We start from the raw sequence: 26,466 nt of genomic DNA, 5'->3' as shown, positions 1-26,466 counted from the left end.
CATGGAAAGTTTACTGAACCTGGGAGCGGTGAAATAGCATGCCTAGCACAAACGGTATGGCGAGAATGAAGAACATACACCTATATAAAGGGCTTTCAGAACGCTGCTACAAATGACTGAACTTCGCTGCAATCCTCACATTCTAACAACATATAATCATTCCTTCTTTTCAGATCAATCGGTGACACTCTTCACTCTCAGATATCATCTAATCAACCTAAAATGGCCCCCCTTGTCTTCCTCGTTACTGGCGCCACATCTGGTATAGGCGCTGCCCTGACACAGCACATCATCCTTCGCGGGGATAAAGTCATTGCAAGCGGTAGAAAGGTCGAAGAACGACTTGGCCATTTAAAGTCCACATCTGAAAACATTGCGCTTCTGGAACTCGACATAACCGCTGGAATCGCAGAGGTCAAGGCTCAAATACAGAAGGCATGGAACATATTCGGACACATTGACGTGCTGATGAACAACGCTGGCATGTCGGCCGCAAAGACTGTCGAGGATGCCGAGTGAGTTCCATCTGAGAATAAAGATTGACACACAACTTGCTAAGTCGTGGTTGGGAATAGCGATGCATACGTGCAAAACATGTTTCAAGTCAATGTCTTCGGACAGATGCATACTACCCAGGCCATATTGCCCTTATTCCGCGCCCAGGGCCATGGCTGTATTGCATTCACTTCCTCCAGCTCTAGCTGGATGGCTCTCCCGACAATGTCTCACTACTCAATGACCAAAGCAGCTCTTAGTGCTTTCGCAGAAAGCCTCCACAAAGAGGTTTGCGACTTGGGTATTCGAAGCGTCGCATTCGATTGCGGAGGTTTCATCACCAACCTTATGCAACCTCGAGAGGGAGATCATGCTGCACCTCCGTCTGAGGCTACAGAGGCGTACAAACCTCTGCTGGCAGAGTTCCTTGGCATGTTTGCAACTGATCCTATGGGACTTATGCCGGGAGATCCTGAAAAAGCTGCATCCACGATGGTCGATGTTGTGAAGAGGGAAGGAGTGGCGGCTGGCCGGCCATGGGCTACTCGCGTTGTTCTTGGATCGGATTCATTTGATGGCGCAAAGCACCGGCGAGAGGAAGAGCTGAAATTACTCAAAGACTGGGAACCTGTCAGCGTGAGCACTGATGGACGAAAATATGTACCAAGAGAGGATCTCCGAAAGTACACTATTGTAACCGGTGTTCAGCTCTAATTGCGGACATAGAACATGCATCCATGGATTAGCATCAGGATGGCTTAGAAATTGAGGACTCTTTATGAGCGCATTTTATACTCGGCGGTTACAAGACTAGATTCGAGCCCTAGTAAGATAGACTGGAGTTTTATTGTAATGACTGTGTGCTATCTGGAGAATATTCCGTTTTGTCTAAATTTTATCCCTTTTTTTTGTGCTTAAGAGCGTTGTCTTAGAATCAGTTGGCTAGCATGCCACCAGCTTAAGAAGACGATGTATCCCGTCGCATCATTTAATCTTAGAGTGTAAATGGTAATCGAATGTATGTAAACGAAAGTGGCGAATGAAACAGGTTCAAGCTTCTGCTTGTATTGTACGATCGGCTCATGTTTCCACAAGGATCGCTAAGCTGGGGAAATTAACCAGGCTGTGAGAAACTTCTCTCCATCAGTAGTCGTCTCCACGGCTAATGACCTCCTTTACGGTAGGTCTGAGCAGGATAGTCTGTCGTAGTTTGTTAGTAGACGTCGTTGAAAGTGGCCCAGCCCAATGAATGTTATGCTTACATGCTCGAATTGGGCCGAATACGACCCTTTCTTGTCAACCAAAGGCGGGTAATCCTCAACGATGCCGTTTTTCACGAGAGTGTTAAGCTGTCTCAAATGTCAGTCACTGTAATCGTAGAACTTGAGGTTTGATGAGCCATACACCAAGCAGATACTTTTCCTGGCCGATTCTATCCAAGTAGCGTCGGGCAAATGGAATGGTATGGAAGTTCTTCTTGATAACATTCAAGAGTGATTTGGCCGAGGAAAGACGTAAATCCACCTTTGGTGCATCGCCACGGAGGGCGTAATGAGAGACGTCTCCATGGTCGTATACCCAGCCATTACCAGTACTGCCGAAAGTCTCGATGGCAAAGATATCACCCTCTTCCATCTTGGTAATGTCGTCCGATTTCACAGCTGGGATACTTTTGGTACCGTGGATGCGGTATTGCAAGATGCTGTGGCCTCCAATATTGCGAATTGATTTAATCGGATACGTCGTCCCGTTGAGTTCCAATTCATAACTTTCCATGGTCTCTTGGATGTAGCCGCCTATTTCTCCAAGGCGGACATCGATTCCTGCTTCGCGGACGCCAGTATTCGTGGCGTCTTTCACAGCTGCAAGAAGGTTATCATATTTATGATCAAACGCCATTGTAAAGGCGCTGTCGACAATGCGGCCGTTGACATGCACACCAATGTCAACTTTCAGTACATTGTTCTGCTGGAGCACAGTTTTATCACCTGCATTGGGACTGAAGTGAGCAGCAATCTCATCGATATTCAGGCCGGTGGGAAAGCCCATGCCGGCATGAAGAGAATCCCCTTCAGTCAAGCCGTCATGCCCCAAGAGTCGCCGAACGCTATCTTCAATGCCGTTGGCAATTTCAGTGAGGCTCTGACCCGGCTTAATATTCTTCTGCGCCCATTGGCGGACCTGACGATGCGTCTCGGCCGCCTGGCGATAGTCGGAGAGGAAGTCGTTGTTTATGCTGTCTAAATGACGCTTTTCTTCGTCAGTAGTGCGGTACAGATTTTCATCTTTGTACTCGACCTCTTCGCCCTTTGGATAGTTGTCGTTTGGAAATAGTTTCGACACAAGGATTGATGGAGGCTCGGTCTGAACAGCCTTCTTCTTCTTTTTGTTCTTTTTCTTTTTATTCTTAGGCTTCTTCACGTCACCACTCTCACCAGCGGCAGCCGAGACTTCAATAGTATGTTGGTCTGGATCGTCATCCGAATCATCGCCAGACTGCTCGGCAGCGTTTGCTTTGGCAGCTCCATTAGCATGGGTGGAACTGGTGGCCTTTACAGATCCTTGGCCTGTTCAACGTGTCAGCTAAGTGACGCTTGTCGGTCGTTTCTAAAAGGTGTAGACGGACCATTGAGCATCTTGCGCTCATCGGAAGGGGTTTTGGCAGCCATTTTAATTGTGTGGTAGATGCCTGAGATTTACAGAACAGAAATTGCCAAGTCTGATACCCGTCTCTATTTGAGTTGCACCTATGAATCATGCGACATGTAATCCGAAGGGCGTGGGTTTCACAGCGATGCATTATTGAGTGTATTTAAAGGTGGGCATGCAAATAAAGAGACATTCAGAAAACGGGGTCGTCTTTACGAGGATTTAGAAGTCTCTGCTGCCTAGCTTGATCAATATTTGGGTGAATAGTGTTTATTTTGATTGAATTATAGACTCTATGGCTTACGAATGGAGAGCATTTAATGAGAGATGCTTCGATACAAAATGTAGGTAGCGGCAACACGCACTAGCTTCACCACCTAGCTTCACTAGAGCCTTGCTTCACTAGAGCCATGCGCCTCAACGGACGTAATGATGGCGCTGAAAGACCAGCTACGAATCATCGGAAGCTACATGAAGGTAGACAATATATAATGAAAACATTTATTTATTTCAATTGATCTTTCACTGCCTCATTTCCTCGTATGATGCAGCATCGTTGACTTGCAGCTATGGCTTGAAGACAACTTTCTGTACCTTCATCGCGTCAAACAGTGCGTAGCCCTGAACAGCTTCTTGAAGCGGCATGATGTTTTCAAACATGAATCTGCCATATTTAGTCAAACATTCCGTTGAATGTGAGTATGATGGGAATAGTTGCTCACCCAAAGAGATGCTGCTTCTTCTCAAATAGAGCGAGGGCCTGCGGAAAAATGCTGCGGACAGGGCATCGACCCATCTGTAAACGAATGTTCTTGCTAGACAGGTTCATCTATTAGTACTCCGCTTCGCCTCCTTTCCACCGGAAGTCAGCTTATACTTACCCATACGCTTCATTGCCTGACCATGGAATCTGTTGGGTGTTAGCCGAGCTCAGGCGCATCGAATTCCGGGGAGGTTTACCTCTGCGTTGTGAACACCAATGCTACTGATACATCCAAATGGCCTCACAATATCGAAAGCTGTCCTCAATGCTGGCGAGAGTCCAACAACCTCAACGACTAGGTCGGCGCCTCGCCCTTCTGTAACCTCCTTGATTCTAGCCGCCATTCCTGCTTTGTCCTTGACAAAGTTGAGAGGCTCAGCGCCGAGCTTCTTGGCCTGTTCGAGCCTACTATCCACGCTATCAATAGCAAATAGATGCTTGGGTTTTAGCTCGGCTGCTGCAACAATCGCACATAGACCTACAGGGCCACATCCGATAACAACCATGGTGGACTCATTAATGTTCAGAGTTGGAGGGGCAAGGCTAACTGCAGACTTGACGCCAAAAAAGCCAGTGGGGAAGATGTCTGCCATTAGAATGAGAGCCTCGTCAGAGATTGAGGGCGGTGCTTTGTGAGTGGTGCCATCGGCAAAAGGCACTCGAACGTATTCGGCTTGGCCACCGTCGAGCTTGGTTGAGCCAAAGAGCAGGCCTTTCTCACAGCGCGCAGAAGCACCATTGAGGCAGTAAAAGCATTTGCCACTGGTAATTGTGTAAGCATAGATGGCCGTATTCTGCGGAGAGAAAACGAAAGTATCTTTTAAAGGAGGCATAAACAAGATAGGCTACATACCAAGATGCCGTAAATGGAGTCACGACCTTGTCGCCAATCGCAACTGACTTGACAGCTGAGCCTACGGCTACAACAGTTCCTGTGAATTCATGTCCCATAATGAATCCCGGTTGCGGTCGCTCATGGCCACGATAAACATGCAGCTCGCTAATAGGGCATGTTGTATTAGCTAGGCGATTATGGCCAGCTAGGTTTATGGAGAGAAGAACACTCACGAGCCACAGAGAGCAGTCGCGCTCACTTTGACAATAATGTCCTCATCATCCTGAACTAAAGTGAGTTATAGAGTGCTCATTTCACATTTGCAGCGAAGTCAGCTCGCTACTTGTAGAGACGTACTTTGAGGCACTGGCCGATCTTGAATGGAAACACTGCGGGGCCCGTCGAAGACGACGGCTTTCATTGTTTCAGGCAATGCCATTTCAGCGAGAAGGTACAGGATTGTTAATGACAGACAGTCTTACAGCCCCTTATATGATGCTGCTTGAAATCAATTGGATCGTTGAAACTGCGATGAGGGGATTAAGTGCGGACTGAAGCGCCGTCGTCAATATGGATCATGCCATGGAATTATTAATTATTGCTCTCCACAGAACGATCTCAGGTCTCACAACCCCTCTCAAGCACTAACGCACTAGTGAAGCTATTGCCGAGGGTCGGCCAATCTGCGGAATAACTGAAGAGCTGCAGACAACAATAAGGCAATGGATTGCCAAAAAAGTAATTTTTGGTATCCGTTTTCATCTCTCTATAATATATGGGAGATGGATATGAATACGCGTGATAGATACCTAGCTAAGTTGAGCAAGTACGCCTGAATGGGCGACCAATATGTCAGACTGTTTGCAATTCGTTGCTATAGGTAATCCGCCTGCCCTACTCAACTTGTTTCCATATCTGCTCAAGCTGAAATACCTGCATCCATTCATCTGTCCGGTTTGCACTCGCGAAACCGGCCTGCATATTCTGAAATGCTTGCGCTCCCTGTACGCCTTGGGTTGTGTCGTACCAGCCCAGCTGACTATTTCCATGAAGGTTCCCGTCTGTGGCACCAGATATGGACAGCAAACTATCCGATCCCTTGTACATGACACTCACCAGTCCCTGGGTCATTGCAGCTTGCATCCTCATTTGCTTCATTTCGCGTATGAAGTCCATCTGAGGAATTGTCTGAGTGTAAATCTTCAGTCGTTGGTTGGCAAATTCGGTGAATTCTTTCACCTTGGCATCCGATTCGGGAGAGCCCGGGGCACCAGCATCACACGCTTGCAACCACATTGTGCGCATGCGAGACGACCAGATCTGGCAGATTTGGGGTCGCTCGTCAAACCCTTCCTTTATGGGCACTGAACTGCCAAGCTTAGTGTCGATAACAAAACTCAAATAACAATCCTGACAGAACAAAGCGCCTGGGTAACCCCACCAGTGAGACTTCTCGACAGTTTTGAGCACAGGGCAGACTGGAACCGAAGCGAATGTCCGGACGTAGTCCAGGTAGTAACTGAAAACTCCTTGATCCACCGACTTGGCATACATTCTTATATATTGCCGGAATCGGGGGCTCGACACGCAGAAATCGCAAATCAAGGTGGCCTCGGGATTGCGTTTTGCAGGCTCGAAGAAGTGGCCGGCTCCACTCGTCCTGAGAATCGACGTATAACACGTCTCACAGACATCAAAGTTGTCGCACCCTCCTTGGATTGTCCACCAGTTGCCGTGAATAAATCCATTTGCCGTACAAGGGGGAAGTCGACACGCAACTTCTGCTGAGCTGCTAAATACGGACCAATCGCGCTGCTCAATTGCATTGTCCATAGCCCACACCAAGGGAAGGTTGGTTTCGTGTAGTTTGCAGGCCCAAAACTGAGTAAGATTTTGGAGAAAGGTATCAAAGTCTGTCTTCTCTTGCCAAGCCTCGAATTCTCTTTCAAATCGCGTAAGACTCACTCTGTCCATGTAACAAGCTTCACAAGCCTGCATGTTTTCAATTTTGCGGCGTGGCATGTACCAAGTGCAAGAGTTTGACCGTACTTCTTTGCCTTCACATTTAGGTATGGACAGGCGACGAGTGGCTCCGGCGACAAATCCAGCCCAGTCATTCTGTTGAGCTAGTTTGACAAGGGCTCGGGAAATATACTGTAGAGCAACATCGCAGGACCATTGCTCATCAGCAGGCTGCTGACGATATAGAGAGAACTTGCTCTCAAATGACGTGCCTACTATTCGATCCTCGTAGCAGGTTTCGCAGGAGATGAATCCGTTAATGTCGCTATTAGACATTCCATACCATTTAATCCCCTGTGTGGCCGCAGTTGGATTTGCCCCTTTGCATGGCTTCATACTGCCGCGCTTCTTCATAAAGAGTCGCATCGCGTCCATGTTGCCTGTGCAAACAGCCTGCGGCCACATGACTTCCTTTACTCTGGGTATCCAGAAAGAACAGGAAGAGTTTTGGTTATCAGGCCGCTTGATCTTCTCGAATTGGCTTGCTAGCTGAGTAGATTGAATGTTATCGGCGTGGCATTTCGTGCAGATTAAAAAATCTGGTATATCGGGCAACCGATACCAGTAAAGTGAATAATCCACCACCCTTCCTTCTGGACAGAAAGTGATAACTTCTAGGGGCGGTCCTGTAGCTCGAATGTGTGGTGGAGGCTGCGGCGCATTTTCATCACGTCGTCTTTCAGAGGGCTCTGGCTCTGTGGCGCCTCCTAAACAACTCACGTTGAGATTAACCATTTGCGAGGAAAGACTAGCCATAGGATCTGCAGAGGGCACTGTAGTGGACGGCTGGGTGTCTTGCGGATAAGGAGCTGAACTGGTATTACTTGTGATTTGAGTTGATGAGTTCTGAGTAGGCTGCGGTTGGTACGCTTGAAGAAGGACATTGGATTGCTGTGCTTGAGGTGATGTAGCTGAAGTCGGAGGAGGAGGACTGGATGTCAAGGCTGCATGCTGAGATTCGAGAGCTACAGCGGGCCTGGGTGGATCTTGACTCTGGTTGATTTGCAACTGGGACAAGGGTAACGATGAAGATGAACTAAGTCCATGTTGCGATGTCGCAAATTGCTGTCCTTCATTTTCTAGGGTCGCTGTCGCTGTCGCAGGAGGAGGAGGTGGTGGAGGAGGGTAATGGATGACAGAGGTCCTTTCAACCGGAGGACGAGTTGACAATGGCGGAGGAGGAGGGGGAGGAGGAGCAGGAAGAAACGAAGGTGTGTTCTGATGAGATGGAGAATTCACATTTCCATATCGCATATGGCCTCCGGATGCAGGTGACTGTGGCGAAGGGGGAGGCAAACTGTTTGGTTCAGCGGAGGTATAGCTCGTGTATTGATATGTTGAGCCCTGGGGAGGCGTAGCTAGCGGAAGACCAGATGTGTTTGGAGTCGCTGCAACACTGGCAGGAGGGTTATTGTAATATGCGGTAGGAGGTGGTGGATAGTATGTATATGAAGCCTGGGTTTGTGCATTTTGAGCTGGATTATACGGGGGATGTGGGGAGTAGCCAGATGGACTCTGTGGGACTGGGCGGCGGGAAATTGGAGGAGGGGGATAGGATTGAGATGGTCTCTGAGTAGATGCTGTCGAGACAGAGCTGGGATTATGGCCAGTCGGTGATGCATCTGGAGGAGGCGGGAAATATGGCACTGCTGCAGTCGTAGCTGGATATGATGAGGGTGCTGAGAGAGGTGGCGCTTGGTATCCGTACAGAGGCTGTTGCTGCGGGCTCATGCTCCCGTACGAGTATTGGGCATTGTTTTGCACTGGCTGGCCGCTTGTCTGTTGAGGAGGGGGTCGAGGAGGGAGCTGAGGGGGGCCCGATCCTACATTGTATCGAGGAGGCAGTGGCGGTGGCTGCGGATAGCCCGACATTCTGTTATAAGTTTAAATGGTGCTCTCGCTGTGTAAGTGTCTTTTGCAGATCTTAGATCCAAGTTACAACGTTCATCTTCACGTCTGCTTGATGAGCGAGGGTTGCTGGTCTTTGAGTGATTTAAATACCAGCTGATGGTACTAGCTTGTGACCCGAGCAAAAGGTTAGGATATCTTGGCCGTTTCGTGCAGCGAATGGGCGAACCGGCCGGGCTCAGCCTCCAGCGGGGGAAACGCACGGAGTGCATCTCACGGACTGCGGCCAGGCTCCCACGCCCTTCCGATCTAGTAGAATGAGCCTTGCCCACACGTGGTCACAGGGATATGGGCTAGTGAAGCGTTACACTAATATAGAGCTGGAGTGAGATCTTTAAAATACCTAGTTGAAGATCGATGAGCTGTGAGCCACTCTACCAACCAGTAGTACACACCTTGTTTGTTATCCTGCTAAAATCGTATCTGGAGATGTAGAGTTATTCTCACCGTCGTATGATTTGACTTTCCCTGCTTGTTACTTGTGTCCGTAGGATGCCGAATGTGTTGCGTGGCTGTGTTTGTGTTTTGATTTCGTCTGCTAGTTCTAGACCAGCTGAGACTTAAAATGGCGCACACTACAATCCTCAAGATGCATTCCTGTTGTATAATGGGAGCTTGGCGAGGCAGAATCTTGACATGTTGGCTAAATCATTTCAGCCGCACTTGTATGTCCGTATCGCGCGCCTACAACTGCTTACAACTGTTTATCTTACTATTTCCAGTGCGCCTTGGAAAAGCGGGAATCTCTGTGCACAAAAGGGCCTGCGGGGCGTAAAACACTAATTGATTACTCCGTACTTCGTTAGTTATCTGATCTATATCCACTGCCTCTGATCAACTCTACTTTGCGGATGCGAGATTGAGTGTCGTAACATGAGACAACATTATTGCATGGTCAAACTTTATGAGGATATCAATAAAGAGGGGGTTTTGGACTCAGAGAATGGTAAATGCCTTATGTATACGTATGCACACAAAGAGATACATCAACCCAAACTGATAATGCTCTGTTGGTGTTTTATGCGCTCATGTTCATTTCGCGGTCACAATCCAACGATGGGGGTCTTTGCTTTGCTATGACTTCTCTTCATAGTGTGCTTGATGGACTCCAGAGCATACACTTCATCTTAACAATTGAGCTGGCAATTCCTTAGCACGTATTCATTTTGGCTAGGCCAAGCGAAGAGCGCCTAGCAACGTCCCGGATACATAGGCTATTAGCTCAGCGTTCTGTAGCCATCGTCGTAGCAAAGTAACAGTAAGCATGATCTACTGTGCCTTTTCAGTTGTTCAAGATTATCGGCGCGCTACCGGTGACCTTGGCTGTCACTGTAAGAAAGCTGGATAGTAAAAATACTGCTGGCGGCTCTCTGTTGAACATTCTGTGTAGGCACTGATCAGCAAAGCTAACATGCTAAAATAGTCGTAGCAGAACGGTCGGCTTTTCACCATCAATTTTTCAATTCTTTGGATTCGGAATTTACACAAAGTAATGCTTATCTTTTTACCACTCGCCTAGTTCCTGCATTATTAAATCCGGCATCTCAATAAGTGGTAAAAAACCTGGAGCTTTAAGATGTGAACTAAACGATGCTGTACAGGTACGTAATAGGTATGGGCAGAAGCTGATATAATCTCGCCCCAGTATTGAATCTAAAGAGCGATTTCTAGTGCTGTTTTAAGTATGTGCTATTGCTTATATGTCTGACATATTCCTTCGCGAATTAAACTTGCGCCAGTAGTAAGTTTCTTAAAAGTCTTTTAGTCAGCTTCGGTCAAGTTCGCAGGTTAGGTCCCATATGATCAGAGAGGACTCGTTTCATAGACTACGGCAACGAGCTCAACTCCAGAGCTGTTTCTAGCCCAAAACAATCGGAAAAGCTACTGCGCGGGGAGTAATGGATCGCATATCTTCCGCCTATCTTCCACTTTCCACCACATTCCTTCCGCGGATCTTCCGCAGTGGACCTCCATAGTACACATTGGGCGGCTTTTTCAGCGGAGTTTCGCATTAACTTGACTCATGTAATGGCCTAGGAAGGAAAATAGGGGAATTTTTGACATTGTAGCTACGATGCAGTATGGTATAACTGATACGACTACGATACGACTCTTTTTGTCGAGGTCCGGTAACTTCGTTATGTCCGAGTTGAGCGGGATTGGCTCTTACTCCGAGTGTTGCTTAGCTAGAGCTGAAGGCTTAGTTTGTCGCAGGCGCGTAACAATTTGAACAAGAAATCATGTACATGTCTGTTCTCAGCCAGCGTGCAGAACACATGTAAGTTTTTTTGTTACAACAAAAAAGAAAATACAGAGAAAGCGAGGCGAAGAGAAGAACAATTACTCACAAAGCAAGCGCCGCATCATCCTATTGCAATTCGCTTAAAGCCAGCACGCCACGGACGGTTCCATCAGTTGCTGAAGACATAGACCTAGACAGGTGATAATTGTATACCCGGGTCCAGCTTTAACTCCACCGCACAAATCCGGCTTAATAACTATCAGGTGCTACAAATTAATTACACGTCATCCAGTTTACAACTAGTAACTTCTTTAATGCTCCTTTACTAGCCATAAGTGGAACATTAATGCCCCAACCCGAGATATGGCTGGCAACTTTAACCTTGGATCTCCGAAAGTGGATTCATAATCGCCGACAGCATGCTGTCACTAAGCTATCATAGGATTGGCAACTTTCTCGGAATTAGGGAACCAAACACATTCACTTAGGACGACATTCATCAGGCACTCACTTCGAATCTTGTTATTGGCTATATTGATCATAACAAAAGAGGGACATCATGACATTTAGACTCATCCATAACGTGGAAAAGTGGATCATTTTCCAATTTGGCGGCGCTCCCGGTAGGACCTGATAGTCTGTAAGTGCAGAGCTGGTCGAAAAACTTCAGCAGCTAGATGTGTACACTTTGGCAAATGGCAACCTTGTGGAAGCATTTGTGGGACGAGGATCTCCAGTTTTCGCGTCCAGAGGGAAGAGGCCCCCTTATGACTTCAGCGTTGTAGTTTAAAATCTGCTCTTGAGACAGATATAAAGAGGAGCTGATAGCCGTGCAACTTGATCTGAACCAGACAGCAATTCTACGCAGAGCTTAACTACACAACCTAAACTTTGTTTTACCCGCGCGAGATATTCGAAGCAACTAAGATGTCGACTGACTACAAGTTTGAGGGATGGATGGGCGACGATGCCTCCTCATCAGAAGGCAAGATGGTCTGGAGAGAGTTTCAGCCAAAGGTCTGGGAAGAGACCGATGTTGATATCAAAGTCACACACTCTGGTATCTGTGGCTCAGATTTGCATACTCTGAGATCAGGATGGGTGGGTCTTATCTCATGATATCATTGGTTTCCACCATTACGGCAGTACTGACTCAAGGTTGTTTAGGGCGCCACGGAGTACCCGTGTGTTGTCGGACACGAAATCGTTGGCGTTGCGGTTCGAGTTGGCTCCGAAGCTGAGGGTGATATCAAGGTTGGCGACATTGTCGGAGTCGGTGCTCAAAGCGATGCCTGTCTTGGTCGTGACGGTCCTTGCTCTACTTGCAACGCAGGCTTGCCCCAATACTGCAAAAGCGGTGTCATCACATACAACTCCAGACATCGCAACAAGGACAAGTCGTACGGAGGCTACGCTTTGTACCACCGTGCTCCTTCACACTTTGTTGTCAAGATCCCTAAAGGCGTGGAGCCTGAGTATGCAGCCCCCTTAATGTGTGGTGGTATCACCGTCTACTCGCCGCTCAAGTTCCACGGCGCTGGTCCGGGTAAAAAGGTTGGCATAGTCGGCGTCGGTGGACTTGGCCACTTTGCAGTGCTTTTTGCAAAGGCATTTGGCGCCGACGAAGTTGTCGGAATCTCAAGAAGGGAAAACAAGAGGGCCGATGCCATCAACTTGGGATGTGACGACTACATTGCGACAAGCGACGACGCAGAATGGGTGAAGAGGAACAGCGAACGCTTTGACCTCATTATCTCAACCGTATCCTCTGATGATGTATGTTGGAAGATATCAATACCCTCCCTTGAACTCTTGCGCTAACGCTGGAACTTCTAGATGCCATTCAACGAATATTTAGCCCTCCTTAAACATGAGGGAACGCTTGTGCAAGTCGGTGCCCCAGAGGCTCCTCTTAAGTTGAATCCCATGTCTCTCATTTATGGCCGCAAGAATGTTACTGGTTCAGGCATCGGCAGCCCCGACGAGATCCGCGACATGCTGCAACTCGCCGCCGACAAACAAATCAAGCCTTGGGTGGAGAAGCGACCTATGAAAGATGCGAACCAGGCCATTGTTGACTTGGAGCAGGGCAAGCCCAGATTCCGTTACGTTTTGGTCAACGAGTCATAAGAAAGGGATGGACTGTGTTATACTAGCATTGACAAAGATACGAAGAAGCGTACTGAACATTAGCAAGTAGCGTTCAAGATAATAGGCGTGCTTATGAATATTTAGATAAATTAAGGATGCTTCTTAAGTTATGATTTCCATGAGTTATACTCCCCTTGAAGTGGTATTAGCCTCAATTGTCGAAAAGAACTGGAACAGTGAGATGGAGAATTAGTAAGATAGAGTTTTTAAAGTAACTTATAAATGGACTAATAGGAGAAATAAGCACTGCCCCTGTATTGTAAGATCCGGCTCTCCTACTGCCGTAAAATGAACTAAGGTTTTGTCCTGACTCGAGCGGGGGAACAACAAAGATTCTATGCGATGAAAAGTCTACGTGCAAAAAGGTTGTAGTAGCGGTAGGTGTGCTAGATAGTTTCTAAAAGCCAGATATGTTGAATATATTCCCAGTATAGACTTCGTTGTTAGATCAGATCATCATTTTGGCCATTCATGCAATCTATGTCAACGATTCGTCTAGCACAGTTCGAACAGAGTTCTTAAATAAATTCGACCTTCTGTGTTAACTAGGTGCTTATCACTTTACAGGTTTATCAATTCAAAGTAGGCGCAGATGAAGATTTATGTGAGCTAAAGCTCATGATGTGCTTTATTTACAAATATCAATCAGCTATATACGTGAAGCGGTCTAAAGATAACCCGCGGTAAGAGGCGGTTATTCGTAGCTAATCATTATCATAAATCGAAAGTTAAAAAGCTGCGGCTATTTACAAGCTTGCCGGCTATTAATTTAGCAGTGAGCAGGGTTGCTGGGGTAGACGTGGTTGGTGTTGCAAGTGTTGGGAGCAGAGAAGAGAGGGGTGGCTAAAACAAATGATTAGTCGCGACCAATAAATACCGGAGGATATGAAACATACTGTCAACACCGTAGTTGGTAGGGGGGTTGCGGACGATGGAGTAACGGCCACCGAAGGTGAGGTTATTCTCGCAGTTGATCTGGTTCTGGCCGCCGTTCTGGCTGTTGGAACCAGTCCAGATGTCAATGTGAGGCTGGCCGTTGTTTGAGTCGGTCTCTGAGAGAGGGGTCAGCATATGACAATTTGACAGCGTTATTGGGAATGATACGTACGACACTGCTCACAGTCATCCTCGTAACGACCATACTTGGTCAACAGGGGAAGGTAGACAATCTCGCAAACGTTGAGCTCGCCAGGGGCAGTGGCAATGGTGATGGGATCAGCATAAGTTCCGGTACCTAGTTACGTCTTAGTACTCTCATTCACAAAACAGTCCATATTGGTAGCTACTTACCACCAGCCTTGAAGTTACGGCCACCGCAGTTGTGAGCAGTACCAGGTCCGGGAGGGCTGTTGTCGGGGTAGCCATAGAAGGTAACAATGAAGTTGCCAGGAGTAGAGCAAGCCTGGGTGAAGCCAGCCATGGCGGCGGCGATGACGGAGAAAGCAGCGACAGACTTCATTTTGAATGATTGGCTGAAAAGATTAAGGCTGAGATGGTAAGAAGTGCTGAGGATGATCACAATTGTTACTTGGAATGGAAATGATCTGAGAGAGGCGGGAAGACGCCTTTTTATATCGGGAACATCTCAAGCCTTGGGCTCACTCAAGATCCATACTCATTCAAGGTCCAGAAAGAGAAAGGAGTTGCCGCAGTGGAACGAGGTACTAGCCCATTGCCACGCCAGGCACAACCGGATTCCGGCATCCCACGGTTTGATCGACGGACTGATGGGACAGGCATCTTTGAGCTAGAAACAACTGACTTTTTGCTCCGTAACAAGTGAAAAGACTATGTCATCAATTGGAAAGATTGATGGTAGTTGCCCTAGCTTGGGTGTTGTTTGCTTCAGCTGCTTGTTTAGGAAATGGAGACGGGGTGGCCTTAGCAGTGCTTCCGGCGACGGTGATTTGTGGATTTTCAAGACCCCAGATTCAGCGCCACTAAAACTCCCTTGATAGCATTGCGGCTACAGGTGGCTGCGATGGATAGTCAGGGCTAAGCTGTGCTAGGAAGGCCGCAACAGATCTGGCGGTAAAAGCAATAATACGAGCTCAAGGTGGCATTCGCGTGCCACAAGAAGTATGTTTGGACTACGCTTCGAAGCAACTCGCTGGGATATTCTGCAGTCAGCGAGAATATGATTCCTGCATTTTACTTTGGTATGCATAATGCAGCAGATGTAGTATTGGTTTGGCGGTCGCATTGGAGAATGCACGTACCGTACCTACATGTATGGGCGCGGTAACAGCAGCTTGTACGGAGTGCTCCGAGCCATATGCTCCGAGCCATGCGAGGACCCCACAGGCGCCTACGCATAACTACGAGTAAGTTGATCATCAACTGTTGATGGCTCTGCATTCCTATAACTTGCGGCTGTCCACCAAGTTGATGTGCCTAAGATTTCCTTGCTACGAATGCGAAGCAGAGATGGAATCAACCAGCGAATCTATACTTTTCTAGCAGCACTGGCACACCGCACTACGAAGTGCTGGCAGTAACACCTACTAGGTATCTATGTATGTGTGTAGCTGTGCCCCTTGCTGGAGCACAGGAGTAGCCAGATCATGGGCCTAGCAACGGAGTTTAAGACTAATCTAGAGTGGAGAGTGGCCTGTTGCATGTTTAGTGCTGGATCTCCTCTGCGAGTCAGCTTTCTTCTGCTCTAGAACAGCCATCGAACTCCAGGCCAGCCCCTGACCGATTGATCGTCCTGCCAAGGTGGGATGACGGCAACCCGGCTGCTCAGCTACCCCAATGCGGATGCGGCTTCTCGGCTCAGCTACAGCGACTGGACGCAGTGTTTGTCTTCGTTTTGCATTAAACTTAAGCATGAAGTACCTAAAATTGCGTGTGCCGTTCTTCCACGGTAAATGCTCGGAAATGTTTCCGCCACTTCCGGGTGAATAGGATGGTATTTCCGGTGTATACGAAGATAATTCGCCCCTCAGACACACAAGATTGGGTATTGGGCCTGAGCAGGTATTAGTATGGAACATCGGTGAACATGCGAGCACTATTGCCCTAAAGAAATTTAGGTTAAAATTATACGTAAGTACTTATGATGCAGTCATCCGCAAATCGAGTCTTTTTGTAGCAGACACATGCGATATTCGGTCTAGTATTACAATTTCTGTATCCAATGAACGTCTATGTGCTGTTCAGGTCACATGCTAGCCTGTTTGCTGCCTGGAAAAATATGTACATGTATGCTAGCCCAATATTAAGGGCAAAATACATCTATCCTGAGTCACCTTTTCCGCACAAATAGTTGCATTCCGTTCCATCGGCAGCTCGCCAACCTCCAAAGCACAGCTCTCGATAGGCAATTTCCTATTTAGTAAAGACTACGTCCCTGTAGTTTCCGGGAAATGGGCAAGCGAGAAAAGAGCAGCTCCACTTCCCTTGTTTTCCCACCATCCATCTTCATCGGGCCAGTCTCCGCAGCTTCGTCCCTCTCGCTGCTGCAGGCCAACTCAATATCACATGTATTGAGCGTTGGCACTAGCCCGCCAAGTAAGGTCCCAGGAGTGGCCTACCATCGCGTAAGCGTCACCGATTCGCCGTCTTCATCGATTATGAAGATTAGTGGCACCACCTGCGACATCATTGAGGCGGCTCTGCAGTCAAACAATGGCACGGGCAGGATCTTGGTTCATTGTTCTGCTGGAATATCTCGCTCTCCAGCGGTAGTTGCGGCGTATCTCATGAAACACCATGGCATGTCATTGAGGACGGCTCTGGGGCAAATTGTGCGCGCTCGTCCGCAGGCATCACCAAATCCAGGATTTTTACAAGAGCTAAAGGAACTCGAGCTACAACTACGCGGAACTCTATCTTTAGAAGCAGATGAATTACCGAAACGAGAAAAAGACCGGCTGGCCATGTTCCCTGAAGAGCACCAAGAAAGGCAGGAGCAGCCACAGAATGGTTAAGCTTACCGGGTTTACTAAGACGATAAAGCACAATTACTCTAAATTTCTATATGCTAGCAATTCTAGTAGTGTATAAAGAACAAGATTAGTGATCTAGTTAATGGACCGCTTTGAACCCCTTTGAGGCTCACGGCATCGAAAATTATCAAGTCTGACAGCATGTAACCGAGCCGCTAATAGTAGAGTGCTTTTTGCCACCAGTCACATCTCTTGTTTGCCGTAGGATCTCGAATAACAGAAGAGGCGTTGACCAGGATGTTCAGAATGGAACTGTCGTGGCCGTAGGGAGGCGCCGTAAGGCCAGTTGGCGACTTGCTTGGCGAACCATGACTTACAAAGCCTCCAACAACATTCTTCAAAACGCTCGAAACCTGAGGGTCTACGCCTGGCGTTGGTCCATTGGAGAAGAGCGGAACCTGGTCCGACCCATGCACTGCTGGCCAGACGGAATACTCATAACCAAACGCAGCAAGATTCTGTTGTATGGCAGCTTTGACCATTGCATTCTCGTTGCAGATGAGTGCTCCTTCGCCGATGAGCAACTGCGCTCTTCCAAGAGAATCGTTATATGGTTGAGATCCATCATATACCTGCGGATACAGCGTCCCGAAAATAAAGTCAGCGTCTTCGCTGGAAAGTAGCGGGAATGTAGTTTCGATCTGTTTCCTAAACAGAGGTTCACTATCATAAGCGGAAGGGTCTGTAAAGGTCATTCCTTCGTTCTTGTTGAAAGAGGAGAACACCTCAATGCCTTTGACATATGCACCTTGGAGAAGCAACTTTGATGGCATTCCTCGGACCAAAGACCCGTCCACGGCTGGGCCAAATGCAAAAGTACCGTATGGCGCATTGCCAACTTGCTTCATGTTGACAGCCTGCAATGCACTCGATGGCAAATCTCTTGCTTCGTCTAGTGTAGTAACGTTAAGCAGAGAGAGAAAGTCGTTGAAGGCCTGTTCCTGTGCTCGATTCCCAGGTATGGGTACAAAACCAGCTGACTGAGGGATAGCACGACGGAAAAGTGCGGGCTTTTCTCCTCCATATGCAGTGATGTGATGCATGATTGATCCGCCGCCGGCAGAGATGCCCATGACGGTGACATTATCAGGATCACCTCCAAACAAATGAATATTCTCTTGAACCCATTCAAGTGCAAGCCTCTGGTCAAGAAGTCCAGCGTTTGATGTACCGTTTTGTTGCAACGTAGGACCAGAAAGAAAGCCAAAAGCACCTAGACGGTAGTTCATAGCCACCCAGATAGCGCCATCGGAACCATTTGTTTGCGTTGCTGCCATGAGGTCATTCGGAGTGCCAAACATTGTTTTATCCCCAAGCACATATCCACCACCCTGTCCAAAGCGTTAGGTCACTTAATTTATTTTCAACGTTCCTTTTAATGGCGCTACTTACGAAAATCCACACCAATACTGGAGCTCCTTTGGTAGGCTTGGCACTTTTTTTAGACGTAGTTCTCGCATCGAAAACCTTTTGAGGAACCAAAACATCAAGCACAAGACAGTCTTCCGTTGTTCTGCCATCTTGCGGCAGCGGAGGCAATTTTGATAAAGTCTCATTTGCTTCTGTCACGTTGAAAGGCAACTGGTGATTCGCAAATGCCGTATTAAACAATGTGCTCATTGCCAGCCAGTTAGGAGTAGCTTGAGGGCAGACTTTGCCAACGCTGCCGTCCTGAATGCCTGACTTTCGGCCTTTGGGCGGAACTGGCGCATTGAATCTGAGAGCACCTAGAGGAGGCTCCGCAAAAGGTATATTGGTGAAGTTGTATGCCTTGTATGTGTCCTTCATGCAAGTCAGTATACACTTCATTCGAAGTTTTGGCTCCAGATCCATACATCATATGAGATTGCGCGGTGGACTTGATATCCCAGGTCAACAGTTGGCAGGCCTTTCTGTAAGACTGCAGAGCCAGTAGCAAAGGCCAGCCACGACAAGAATGCGAGAGAAGATTTCATCGCGAGGACTTTGGTATTCAGCTTGATTTTGTTCGCAGTCTTTGAGATGTGGTCAAATACTCAAATGAAGGCGCTTCAAATATTTATATTCAGATTGTTTTGTTTTGCCATCGTGTTCTCCAAGCCTACAAACCGACGATCCATTCATCCCTTTATCCAATCCCACCTCACCGTGTGATGCCGGGTTAAGCACGAATTCCGAATTCCTACCTATGTCATCCCGTACTACCTGAAACGTAAAAACAAGAATCACGAAACATCAAATAAAGCAACGAATGCTGCGACTTTGGTTTACGTGCCTGGTTTTGTCCAGTAGACCGGGGCTATAGCTGGCGGAGCGGAAAGGCGCAAGTCCGCACAACTAGACCGTTTTCAGCTAACTTTTGTCAGCTGTCAGCTTGTTTGTTCTTTTTGAGTGGCGACTCCTTTTGATCTGCATGGCATTAGACGTGCAATTACAGCCTCTAAAACCAGGAACCAATACGGTAACATCAAGTTACTGGGAAAGAGCGCTTTGACTATGAGTATATGATGCTTCAAAATGTAATCAGCCTCTGAAATGACATTGTCGGTTACGAATTACAGAAGAAACTGAACGGACATATCCGTCAATGTATGAAAGGATAGCCCTTTGTAAAGGGAAGTAGCATGAATTCAATCCAAAGAAGGCCTGAGGTAGACATTTGTTTTTTTCTGCCTCTTTTTATTTAGACAAGATCTACTCAATCTGTTTCAAACTAGACAGTGACGCTGGCGACGCGGAGCAGTAGCGAGACTAAGAGCTGATTTCCTTGGTACACAATGACATGCTTCATATGCTGTGATTTCTTATTATGCTCATACCTTTGTATCCCCATATCAATATGTGGATTGGAGGATTATGGCTGCATAGAAATGCAATTATGTTTGAATTTTAAGATTTGTTAAGGAACTAGAATGCCATCGCCTTTGTTTTCGACACATTTAGGGTAGCGATGATAGGAACCTACCTACGCTTACGAACGTTGTTTAATAATCAGACTGCGTAGATGTAGTGCAACCAGCTGCGGTCTCGTCCGAAATCAAGCCGGCTTTCGTAGTTGGGAATGTGCGGGGCCGGAAAAGAGCCTTGACATGAATTCCGGGGAGAACCCTCCTGTTAATGGCGCCAGATATTCCACAACGTTGATACACTCTGGATGAAAGTTGGCAGCAAAGTAAGTGGCCAAATCGCATTGTGTGGGTTTCCACTCATTTATTCTTTGCTTTTGTTCTCCCTTTCTATTTACTTTCTCAAGGGTACTCAAATCCCTTTCAAAGTATATCTTTTGCAAGACTTTCCTTCAACCAGTGCTCTATTCGGCTTTTGGGTGCCACGGTTGCAATGTTCAATCCGCTACGAGGAGAACCACGCTGTTGGCGGTTTAGCCATTCAGAATCTCACAGTAGTTGAGATGTCCAAGGCAACTAAAAAAAAAAAAAAAGTCACCACAATTCATAATGAGAGATGAGAAGCAACACACCATCTCGCCTTCGTACACTGTATTTGGCGATGTAGATACTGTAAAGACTCCATAAAACAACTCAGAGTCAGTTGCCCCATTTAGCTATGAGCTAATGCTGCTAACCTGTTTTGAGGCTCCGTACAGTACGCTCATTCTACGGAATTGAACAGTTTCTTCTTTTAACCGCGAAGGATGCGCACGCCGTTGGCGAGCGTTGTCTAAGTGGCGTTGCTCTGTCAAATCAATAGCCGCACCAGGCACAAAATTTCTGCTTCGGGCAACGCCACCAGGGGCAAACGCCACCAGGCGCCTGTCAACTCACCGAAATGGCAGTATATCCCAAGAGAAATTTTGTTCAGGTGTTTTGAGTGTTGTAAAGAAGGGGCATCTCTTTTGGTGTATTCGATCACGGAATGGATGACGCAGCTGTGCGAAAAGTTTTCCGTGGCAATCTCGGATGCCCGAGAATAGCCATGCCCGCCTCTCATGGACAACAACTGGTTTTTCTCTCTCTCTTTTTTTTTTATCGTGCTTCAAGAAGTGTTTGTTTTTAAAAATGCTTTTTAGAAATGAATAGAAGTTGTTGTAGCGTCTATCATAAACCGTTTTTCAACTTCCCCGGAATTTGAGTTGATGATCGACTTCGTGTTCGGTTACCCCATATTCTTTACAGAGATGTTCCCTGCACAATCTTCCTATTTGCAGGCGCGGCTTCGGGCCTCTCTGCATTAGTTAGTACTTCGGCAGCCTCGGTCCGCTGCTTACCCCAGCGTTGGCAACAAATTTCCGAATCTATGCGGACTCTCAGACTTGGGGCGAGAAACCGAATCTTTAGTACTACTTGAAGCGCTAGGATGACTTCTGTTTCCTCAAGGATGAACTTGAAGATTTTGGCAAAGGAGTATACATACGCATTGTATTCCTGAATGGTCATCTGTTTTCAAGTTGTGATGTTAACAAGGAGTGTGGCTGCTTTTCTAGCGCAAGGCGTCAAACTCTTCTGGAACTTCTTTTGCCTAAATGGTGTTGTCTGTGCTATTGTCATTCAGGGGCTACGTGTTTGTCTTGATGACTCGGTCACAGATGAAAAGCTGAGAAGACGCTCCCCGACATAGAGCCGGCGGCAAATCCAGGGATACTGGAAGAGGAAAAGGAAGAAATCTGTTTAGCCAGGAACATATGACTGAGGGTGCTTCCGATTCGATAACGTTGACGCCTCGTCTATACGCCAACACAGGGTGGTTTGCCGCCATTTGTCAGTTATGAATCCACTTGTCCATTCTAGTGACCTTCCAAAGCGCCACTCCGTTAGTTGACACTGCAACCTTCCGAAAGGCGCTTATGATGCATTCATGTCGGTGTTAGACGGCGATGATGCTCAAACAGTTAGCGCACCCCCTCCTGTTTCGAACTGTTAAGTTCTCTCGGCAAATTTTTATAAGAAGTAAGTTCTGAGGGGGGGAAGAAGGAACAAGAAAATAAAAGACAAGTAGACATGAAGAGTGAATTATATCGTTTGGAAAACAACAACAAACCGGCTTGATATCGCAATTAACTGCCAAACCAGGAGCGAAACGATTGCGAGATTTTCCCCTTTCGCACACGTGGATTCCACGCTAAAAAGACCCTTTGTATCCACTACCACGAGTCGGGCGCGAGTGGGATCTTTTTTCAAAATGGCCCCTTGCATGGTGGCGTTTTTAGGCCGTCTTCTAAAGAGTTGTCTCCGGCATTGATACCGCATATCGGCCTCCTCCATACTGTCACCACCGTCTTTCACTCGGAGATTCCAAAATCTTTGGAAAAGTGAGAAAAAAATTTGTTAGGAAGCTGTTCACTTTTTTCATCAAAAGATGGCGTTTGCCTTCTTGCCTTAGCATCGGAAGGAGTGACATCCTATACTCCCATGCTAGACAAACAAATGATTTATATAGATGATTTTATGTATAAAAAGCCGTCAATTCCTCCTCTGAAAGCAGTGATATTTTGATTCATTCAGTTCAATACATTCCATTCCTTTCCTTTCCTTTCCTTTCCTTCAAACGCCTTTACCAAACACTCCTTTCCAACTAGGCCTGAGGCTACTTCACTTCTTTCTTTCATTAAACATATACACAATCCAAACCATCAAGATGTTCGGCAACATTGCTCTCGTTCTTACCGGCCTTGCTGCCCTCGGCACTGCTCTCCCCGCTGCTGATACTCCTGTCAAGCGCGGCGTTGCAGACAAGTACACCTACTACAAGGGTGACGGATCAGTCGGTGCCGGCTGGCCGTCTCAGGACTCATGGGGCTCTTGGGATGACCTCTGGAAGGCCAACGTCCCTCTCATGAAGCAGTCTTGCGTCTGGAACGGCTGGGTCGACAATGATTCTGAGACAGAGATTAATGACATTGCCAGTGCTATCAAGGCAACTGCAAAGTCTACTGGCGTCGACGAGCGCTTCATCCTCGCCATCGTCATGCAGGAGAGCAAGGGCTGCGTCCGCGTTCCCACTACCAACAACGGCGTTACCAACCCCGGTCTTATGCAGTCTCACGATGGAAAGGGTACCTGCTTCGGTATCAACCCTTGCCCTTCATCCGCCATCGAGCAAATGATCAAGGACGGTGTTTCCGGTACCACTCAGGGACCCGGCCTCCAGAAGCTTTACTCACAGGCCAAGGGTGAGGTCAAGAACTCTGGCAGCCAGGCTTACTATGCTGCCTCTCGCCTCTACAACAGCGGCTCTGCTGATTTCGCCTCTCTCGACAATGGCCTCGGTAGCACTGCTTGCTACGCCTCCGACGTTGCTAACCGTCTTACGGGCTGGACCCTTGCTACTAGCACCTGTGCTTAAGCGGTTTCAATTCGTTTACACAATGATTTAAGAAGAAATGCTCTGTCTTCTTAATTCATGCATCATATGTGAATACATTTCTTACATGTATACGCATATATCTCTTTTCAAACATATACCACGATTACATTCTTGTCCATACCTTTATAGAGCCTTGCCTACACTCGTTTGATACGAAAGGCCTGAACACAACTTTCATACATAGAGCACACAATTTACATCCAACGGAAATTTAAACATTCATTCTTCTCATCTTTGTGAAATTGATTCATTGTCGAGTTGATCTGATACCCATAATAATTAGTGACAAAAATATGTGTTCGATTTTCGTTCGTCATTCGCGACGATGACCTCGCGGATTCCGCGGTGTGCATCAGAGACTCACTTGAACGAAAAAAGTTGAGCTACTGTGGGAACAAAATGAGTACAATGAATGCACTCAAATGTCATAAAATTATTGCAGTATATGGTATTGGATAAAGCGATGGGCCATGTAGAAGCCAACCGTTGTACCTCCTGAATGGAACGCTTAGATCAGTTGGTCGCATTCTGCGCAATTGCAGCAACATGTTACTGGCCTAGAGGAATATCCTCGGCGAAGACAGCCAGTTTTCTGCGGCATTTGCTTTAGCATTGTTGGTTGAACACTACGTATTGACAGACTAAACGTTTGCACTGTCCTTCGACCTAGTAGCCACTTGACTCCAATCGATGGTAAAGGCTATTGTGGCTTATTCGTCATTACGCCACTTACAGCTAAATCCAAGTTTACAGAGTGTCCTAGATTTGTCAGCTTTCATGCTTGCTCATCATTGGCGAGAGCACGAGTGAGGGCTTCGGAAAAGTAGCCATGGGCTAGAGCAATGCTGCCCATGTTAGTTTGACTTGAAACACATAGGTCTCTCCATTCACTCGCTCGCAAATATCTACACAAATGGTACAGAAAATTCGCTGAGGGTACTAGCTACTTCTCTACCGGTTTTAAGCTTTTCTTTCACGGGTGTACCGGATACCTAGACCAAAACCGAATCTATGAAGAATGCCAAAAAAGTAGTAGGCAACTGGAGGGAATCACGTTCAATGATGTTGCTTACAGTTTTGTATTTGAACAGCCACGTAAGGTATTCGTCTAATACGAAGAAGGTCGATGTCGGTGATGGCATTATTTCGCACATATGTCGAGAAACTTTAGCAGGCTCACTCATTCATCAGGCGATATGTAATCTAGCGTCACACGTGCATACAATGCGAGCCAGTTTTAAGTATCAGATCAAATTGTGAACCCCTGTGATATGTAGACGTTTAATATTATTCTTTTACCAACATCATATTAATGTGTAGTATTTTTGTTCCCTTGTATCCACCCATTCCAGAGCCACACATTCCCAGACACTTGTCTGAGACAAACTATATAAACACATACTAAGACACCTTCGGGTCGCGATAAAACAAATACACCACACGTAGCGATTTTCAGCAACTGTAGATACACTTTTGAGTTGTTAAGACAAGTTATTTACTTAGTTGATCCAGCCTTTAGGACCTCCCCAAGTTCCCTTCACCATATGCTGGTAGTAGACCCAAGGGAAAAAGTGCTTCTTCATGTAGTAGAAAGATTTCCGAGGAACGGCCTGGTCGATACCAAACCAGTCGCCAAAAGTTTCCTTTGGCTCTCCTCCATACTTGAACTCGGCAAGAAGGACCTTGCCGTACTCCGTTATTAGCGGGCATGAAGCATATCCATCGTATGTTGCGTCTGGCGTCTTGCCCTCCAGCGATCCCAAGAGATTGTGAACCAGAACAGGCGTCTGCGCTGTGATGGCGGCAGCAGTCTTGGACGTCGGAAGGCTTGACGCATCACCAGCAGACCACACATTGGGGTATTTCTTGTGGCGAGTAGTGCCGTCATCAACATCGACGTAGCCAGCCTCATTCGCTATGGCGCTGCCCTTGACAAAAGCATGAGGACCCATCTTGGGTACAACGTGCAAGAGATCGAATCGCTTCGTCACAGAGGCTTTTCCGTCTGGCAGGGCAAAGGTTGCCTTGTCGCCATCAATGGCAATCAGATCGTGCTGGAACAATCCCTCGACTCCTCTCTCCTTGCGAAGCTGCTCCAGCGCGGCGTTGTACTTGGCAACTCCGAACATGACAGGCATGCCCGTGGCAAAGCTGATTTGAATTGCGGAACCAGAGGGGTTGGCGGGATCATAAAGGCCAGCGCGCTTCCAGTAGTCCAACGCGAGCCACAGAATCTTTTGAGGCGCGCCAGCGCACTTGATAGGACCGGCCGGCTGAGTGAAAATGGCGGTGCCTTTGTGCAGCTTCTGGATCGTCTCAAAGGTCTTGTCGCAAGTGTCATAGCTGTAAATGGAGGAAACGAGGCTTTTCGGGTCAGCTAAAGCCTCCGGGAGGCCCTTGACACTACCGTAGTTGACTGAGATGCCGGGAGCGACAACTAATTGCTCATAGCTGACTTTGTCGCCATTGCCGAGTGTGATGGAGTTTTCTTCTGGTGAGAATCCGGCAACGCTGTCGTTGTAGAACTTGAATTTGGGGTCGATCAGGCTGTTCAGCGGCCTTCTGAGCTCCTCCTTGGTCTTGATGCCGCCACCAACCAGGGTCCACCCGGGCTGGAAATGGTGCCACGTTGCGGGATCAACAACGGCGATTTCGTCCTGCGAGAATTTGCCAGATCGAAGCAGCTTGTGACTGATGTCCAGACCAGCCGAGCCGCCTCCAATCACCACAATCCGGTGGCTGCGGCCAGAAGAGGCGTTTGATACAGTGGCGAAGCTGCGAGCCAGGCTGCTGGCATTGCGGCAGGCCGCGGCCATTGTGCGAGCTTGGAGCATGATGGCGATGAAGACACCAAGAAAGAAATGAGCAACAAAACACAGCACACCACAAAAGAAAGGACCAAAAGAAATCTCCGCAGCCAAACACCTTAAAAGCTAAAATATGAGCTTCGCTGCACGCATTGCGATGAATAATCACCGATCGCGCAATCGACTAGTCGCCGCGGGCCGTCTGCATCACCGACATCCGCAGCTGGAATAAGCAGACCCGAGGTTCAGCCGTGGCTCACGGCGACGAGCCGAGAAGGTCAGCGAAGATCCGGCCACCGCCACCGAAAAACGTATCGTCAGCATCCGGAAGTCGGTGATGATTG

The 26,466-nt window shown here is 47.5% G+C and overlaps 10 protein-coding genes across 10 annotated transcripts; 4 read left to right on the top strand and 6 right to left on the bottom strand.

Moving 5' to 3' along the window:
- Window positions 1-222: 222 nt before the first annotated feature.
- TGAM01_v208510 (hypothetical protein) lies at window positions 223-1,209 on the top strand (the record flags this gene model as incomplete). Its single annotated transcript, XM_018806659.1, has 2 exons — window positions 223-515; window positions 576-1,209. 2 exons carry the CDS (start codon window positions 223-225, stop codon window positions 1,207-1,209), a joined length of 927 nt encoding a protein of 308 aa, XP_018660129.1.
- Window positions 1,210-1,638: 429 nt separating this feature from the next.
- Window positions 1,639-3,164, bottom strand: TGAM01_v208509 (methionine aminopeptidase 2; the record flags this gene model as incomplete). Its single annotated transcript, XM_018806658.1, has 4 exons — window positions 1,639-1,695; window positions 1,758-1,844; window positions 1,900-3,062; window positions 3,122-3,164. 4 exons carry the CDS (start codon window positions 3,162-3,164, stop codon window positions 1,639-1,641), a joined length of 1,350 nt encoding a protein of 449 aa, XP_018660128.1.
- Window positions 3,165-3,711: 547 nt separating this feature from the next.
- On the bottom strand, window positions 3,712-5,181 carry TGAM01_v208508 (hypothetical protein; the record flags this gene model as incomplete). Its single annotated transcript, XM_018806657.2, has 7 exons — window positions 3,712-3,808; window positions 3,867-3,959; window positions 4,026-4,054; window positions 4,105-4,669; window positions 4,761-4,907; window positions 4,976-5,030; window positions 5,100-5,181. The coding sequence occupies 7 exons, from the start codon at window positions 5,179-5,181 to the stop codon at window positions 3,712-3,714; spliced, it is 1,068 nt and encodes a 355-aa protein (XP_018660127.2).
- Window positions 5,182-5,636: 455 nt separating this feature from the next.
- On the bottom strand, window positions 5,637-8,636 carry TGAM01_v208507 (hypothetical protein; the record flags this gene model as incomplete). The annotated part of the gene is made up of 1 exon (XM_018806656.1): window positions 5,637-8,636. One exon carries the CDS (start codon window positions 8,634-8,636, stop codon window positions 5,637-5,639), a length of 3,000 nt encoding a protein of 999 aa, XP_018660126.1.
- A 3,205-nt stretch (window positions 8,637-11,841) lies between these two features.
- TGAM01_v208506 (hypothetical protein) lies at window positions 11,842-13,044 on the top strand (the record flags this gene model as incomplete). Its single annotated transcript, XM_018806655.1, has 3 exons — window positions 11,842-12,015; window positions 12,082-12,690; window positions 12,751-13,044. 3 exons carry the CDS (start codon window positions 11,842-11,844, stop codon window positions 13,042-13,044), a joined length of 1,077 nt encoding a protein of 358 aa, XP_018660125.1.
- Window positions 13,045-13,834: 790 nt separating this feature from the next.
- Window positions 13,835-14,524, bottom strand: TGAM01_v208505 (hypothetical protein; the record flags this gene model as incomplete). The annotated part of the gene is made up of 4 exons (XM_018806654.1): window positions 13,835-13,908; window positions 13,962-14,117; window positions 14,174-14,299; window positions 14,356-14,524. The coding sequence occupies 4 exons, from the start codon at window positions 14,522-14,524 to the stop codon at window positions 13,835-13,837; spliced, it is 525 nt and encodes a 174-aa protein (XP_018660124.1).
- Window positions 14,525-16,433: 1,909 nt separating this feature from the next.
- On the top strand, window positions 16,434-16,997 carry TGAM01_v208504 (hypothetical protein; the record flags this gene model as incomplete). The annotated part of the gene is made up of 1 exon (XM_018806653.1): window positions 16,434-16,997. One exon carries the CDS (start codon window positions 16,434-16,436, stop codon window positions 16,995-16,997), a length of 564 nt encoding a protein of 187 aa, XP_018660123.1.
- A 173-nt stretch (window positions 16,998-17,170) lies between these two features.
- Window positions 17,171-18,970, bottom strand: TGAM01_v208503 (acetylcholinesterase; the record flags this gene model as incomplete). Its single annotated transcript, XM_018806652.2, has 3 exons — window positions 17,171-18,346; window positions 18,408-18,797; window positions 18,851-18,970. The coding sequence occupies 3 exons, from the start codon at window positions 18,968-18,970 to the stop codon at window positions 17,171-17,173; spliced, it is 1,686 nt and encodes a 561-aa protein (XP_018660122.1).
- Window positions 18,971-22,586: 3,616 nt separating this feature from the next.
- TGAM01_v208502 (hypothetical protein) lies at window positions 22,587-23,294 on the top strand (the record flags this gene model as incomplete). Its single annotated transcript, XM_018806651.1, has 1 exon — window positions 22,587-23,294. One exon carries the CDS (start codon window positions 22,587-22,589, stop codon window positions 23,292-23,294), a length of 708 nt encoding a protein of 235 aa, XP_018660121.1.
- A 1,520-nt stretch (window positions 23,295-24,814) lies between these two features.
- TGAM01_v208501 (Sulfide:quinone oxidoreductase/flavo-binding protein) lies at window positions 24,815-26,149 on the bottom strand (the record flags this gene model as incomplete). Its single annotated transcript, XM_018806650.1, has 1 exon — window positions 24,815-26,149. One exon carries the CDS (start codon window positions 26,147-26,149, stop codon window positions 24,815-24,817), a length of 1,335 nt encoding a protein of 444 aa, XP_018660120.1.
- Between the last annotated feature and the right edge of the window lie 317 nt (window positions 26,150-26,466).

This window comes from Trichoderma gamsii (genome assembly GCF_001481775.2).
Source record: "Trichoderma gamsii strain T6085 chromosome Unknown Scaffold_36.2, whole genome shotgun sequence".
NCBI lineage: Eukaryota > Fungi > Ascomycota > Sordariomycetes > Hypocreales > Hypocreaceae > Trichoderma > Trichoderma gamsii.
This window is presented reverse-complemented; position numbering and strand designations above follow the sequence as displayed.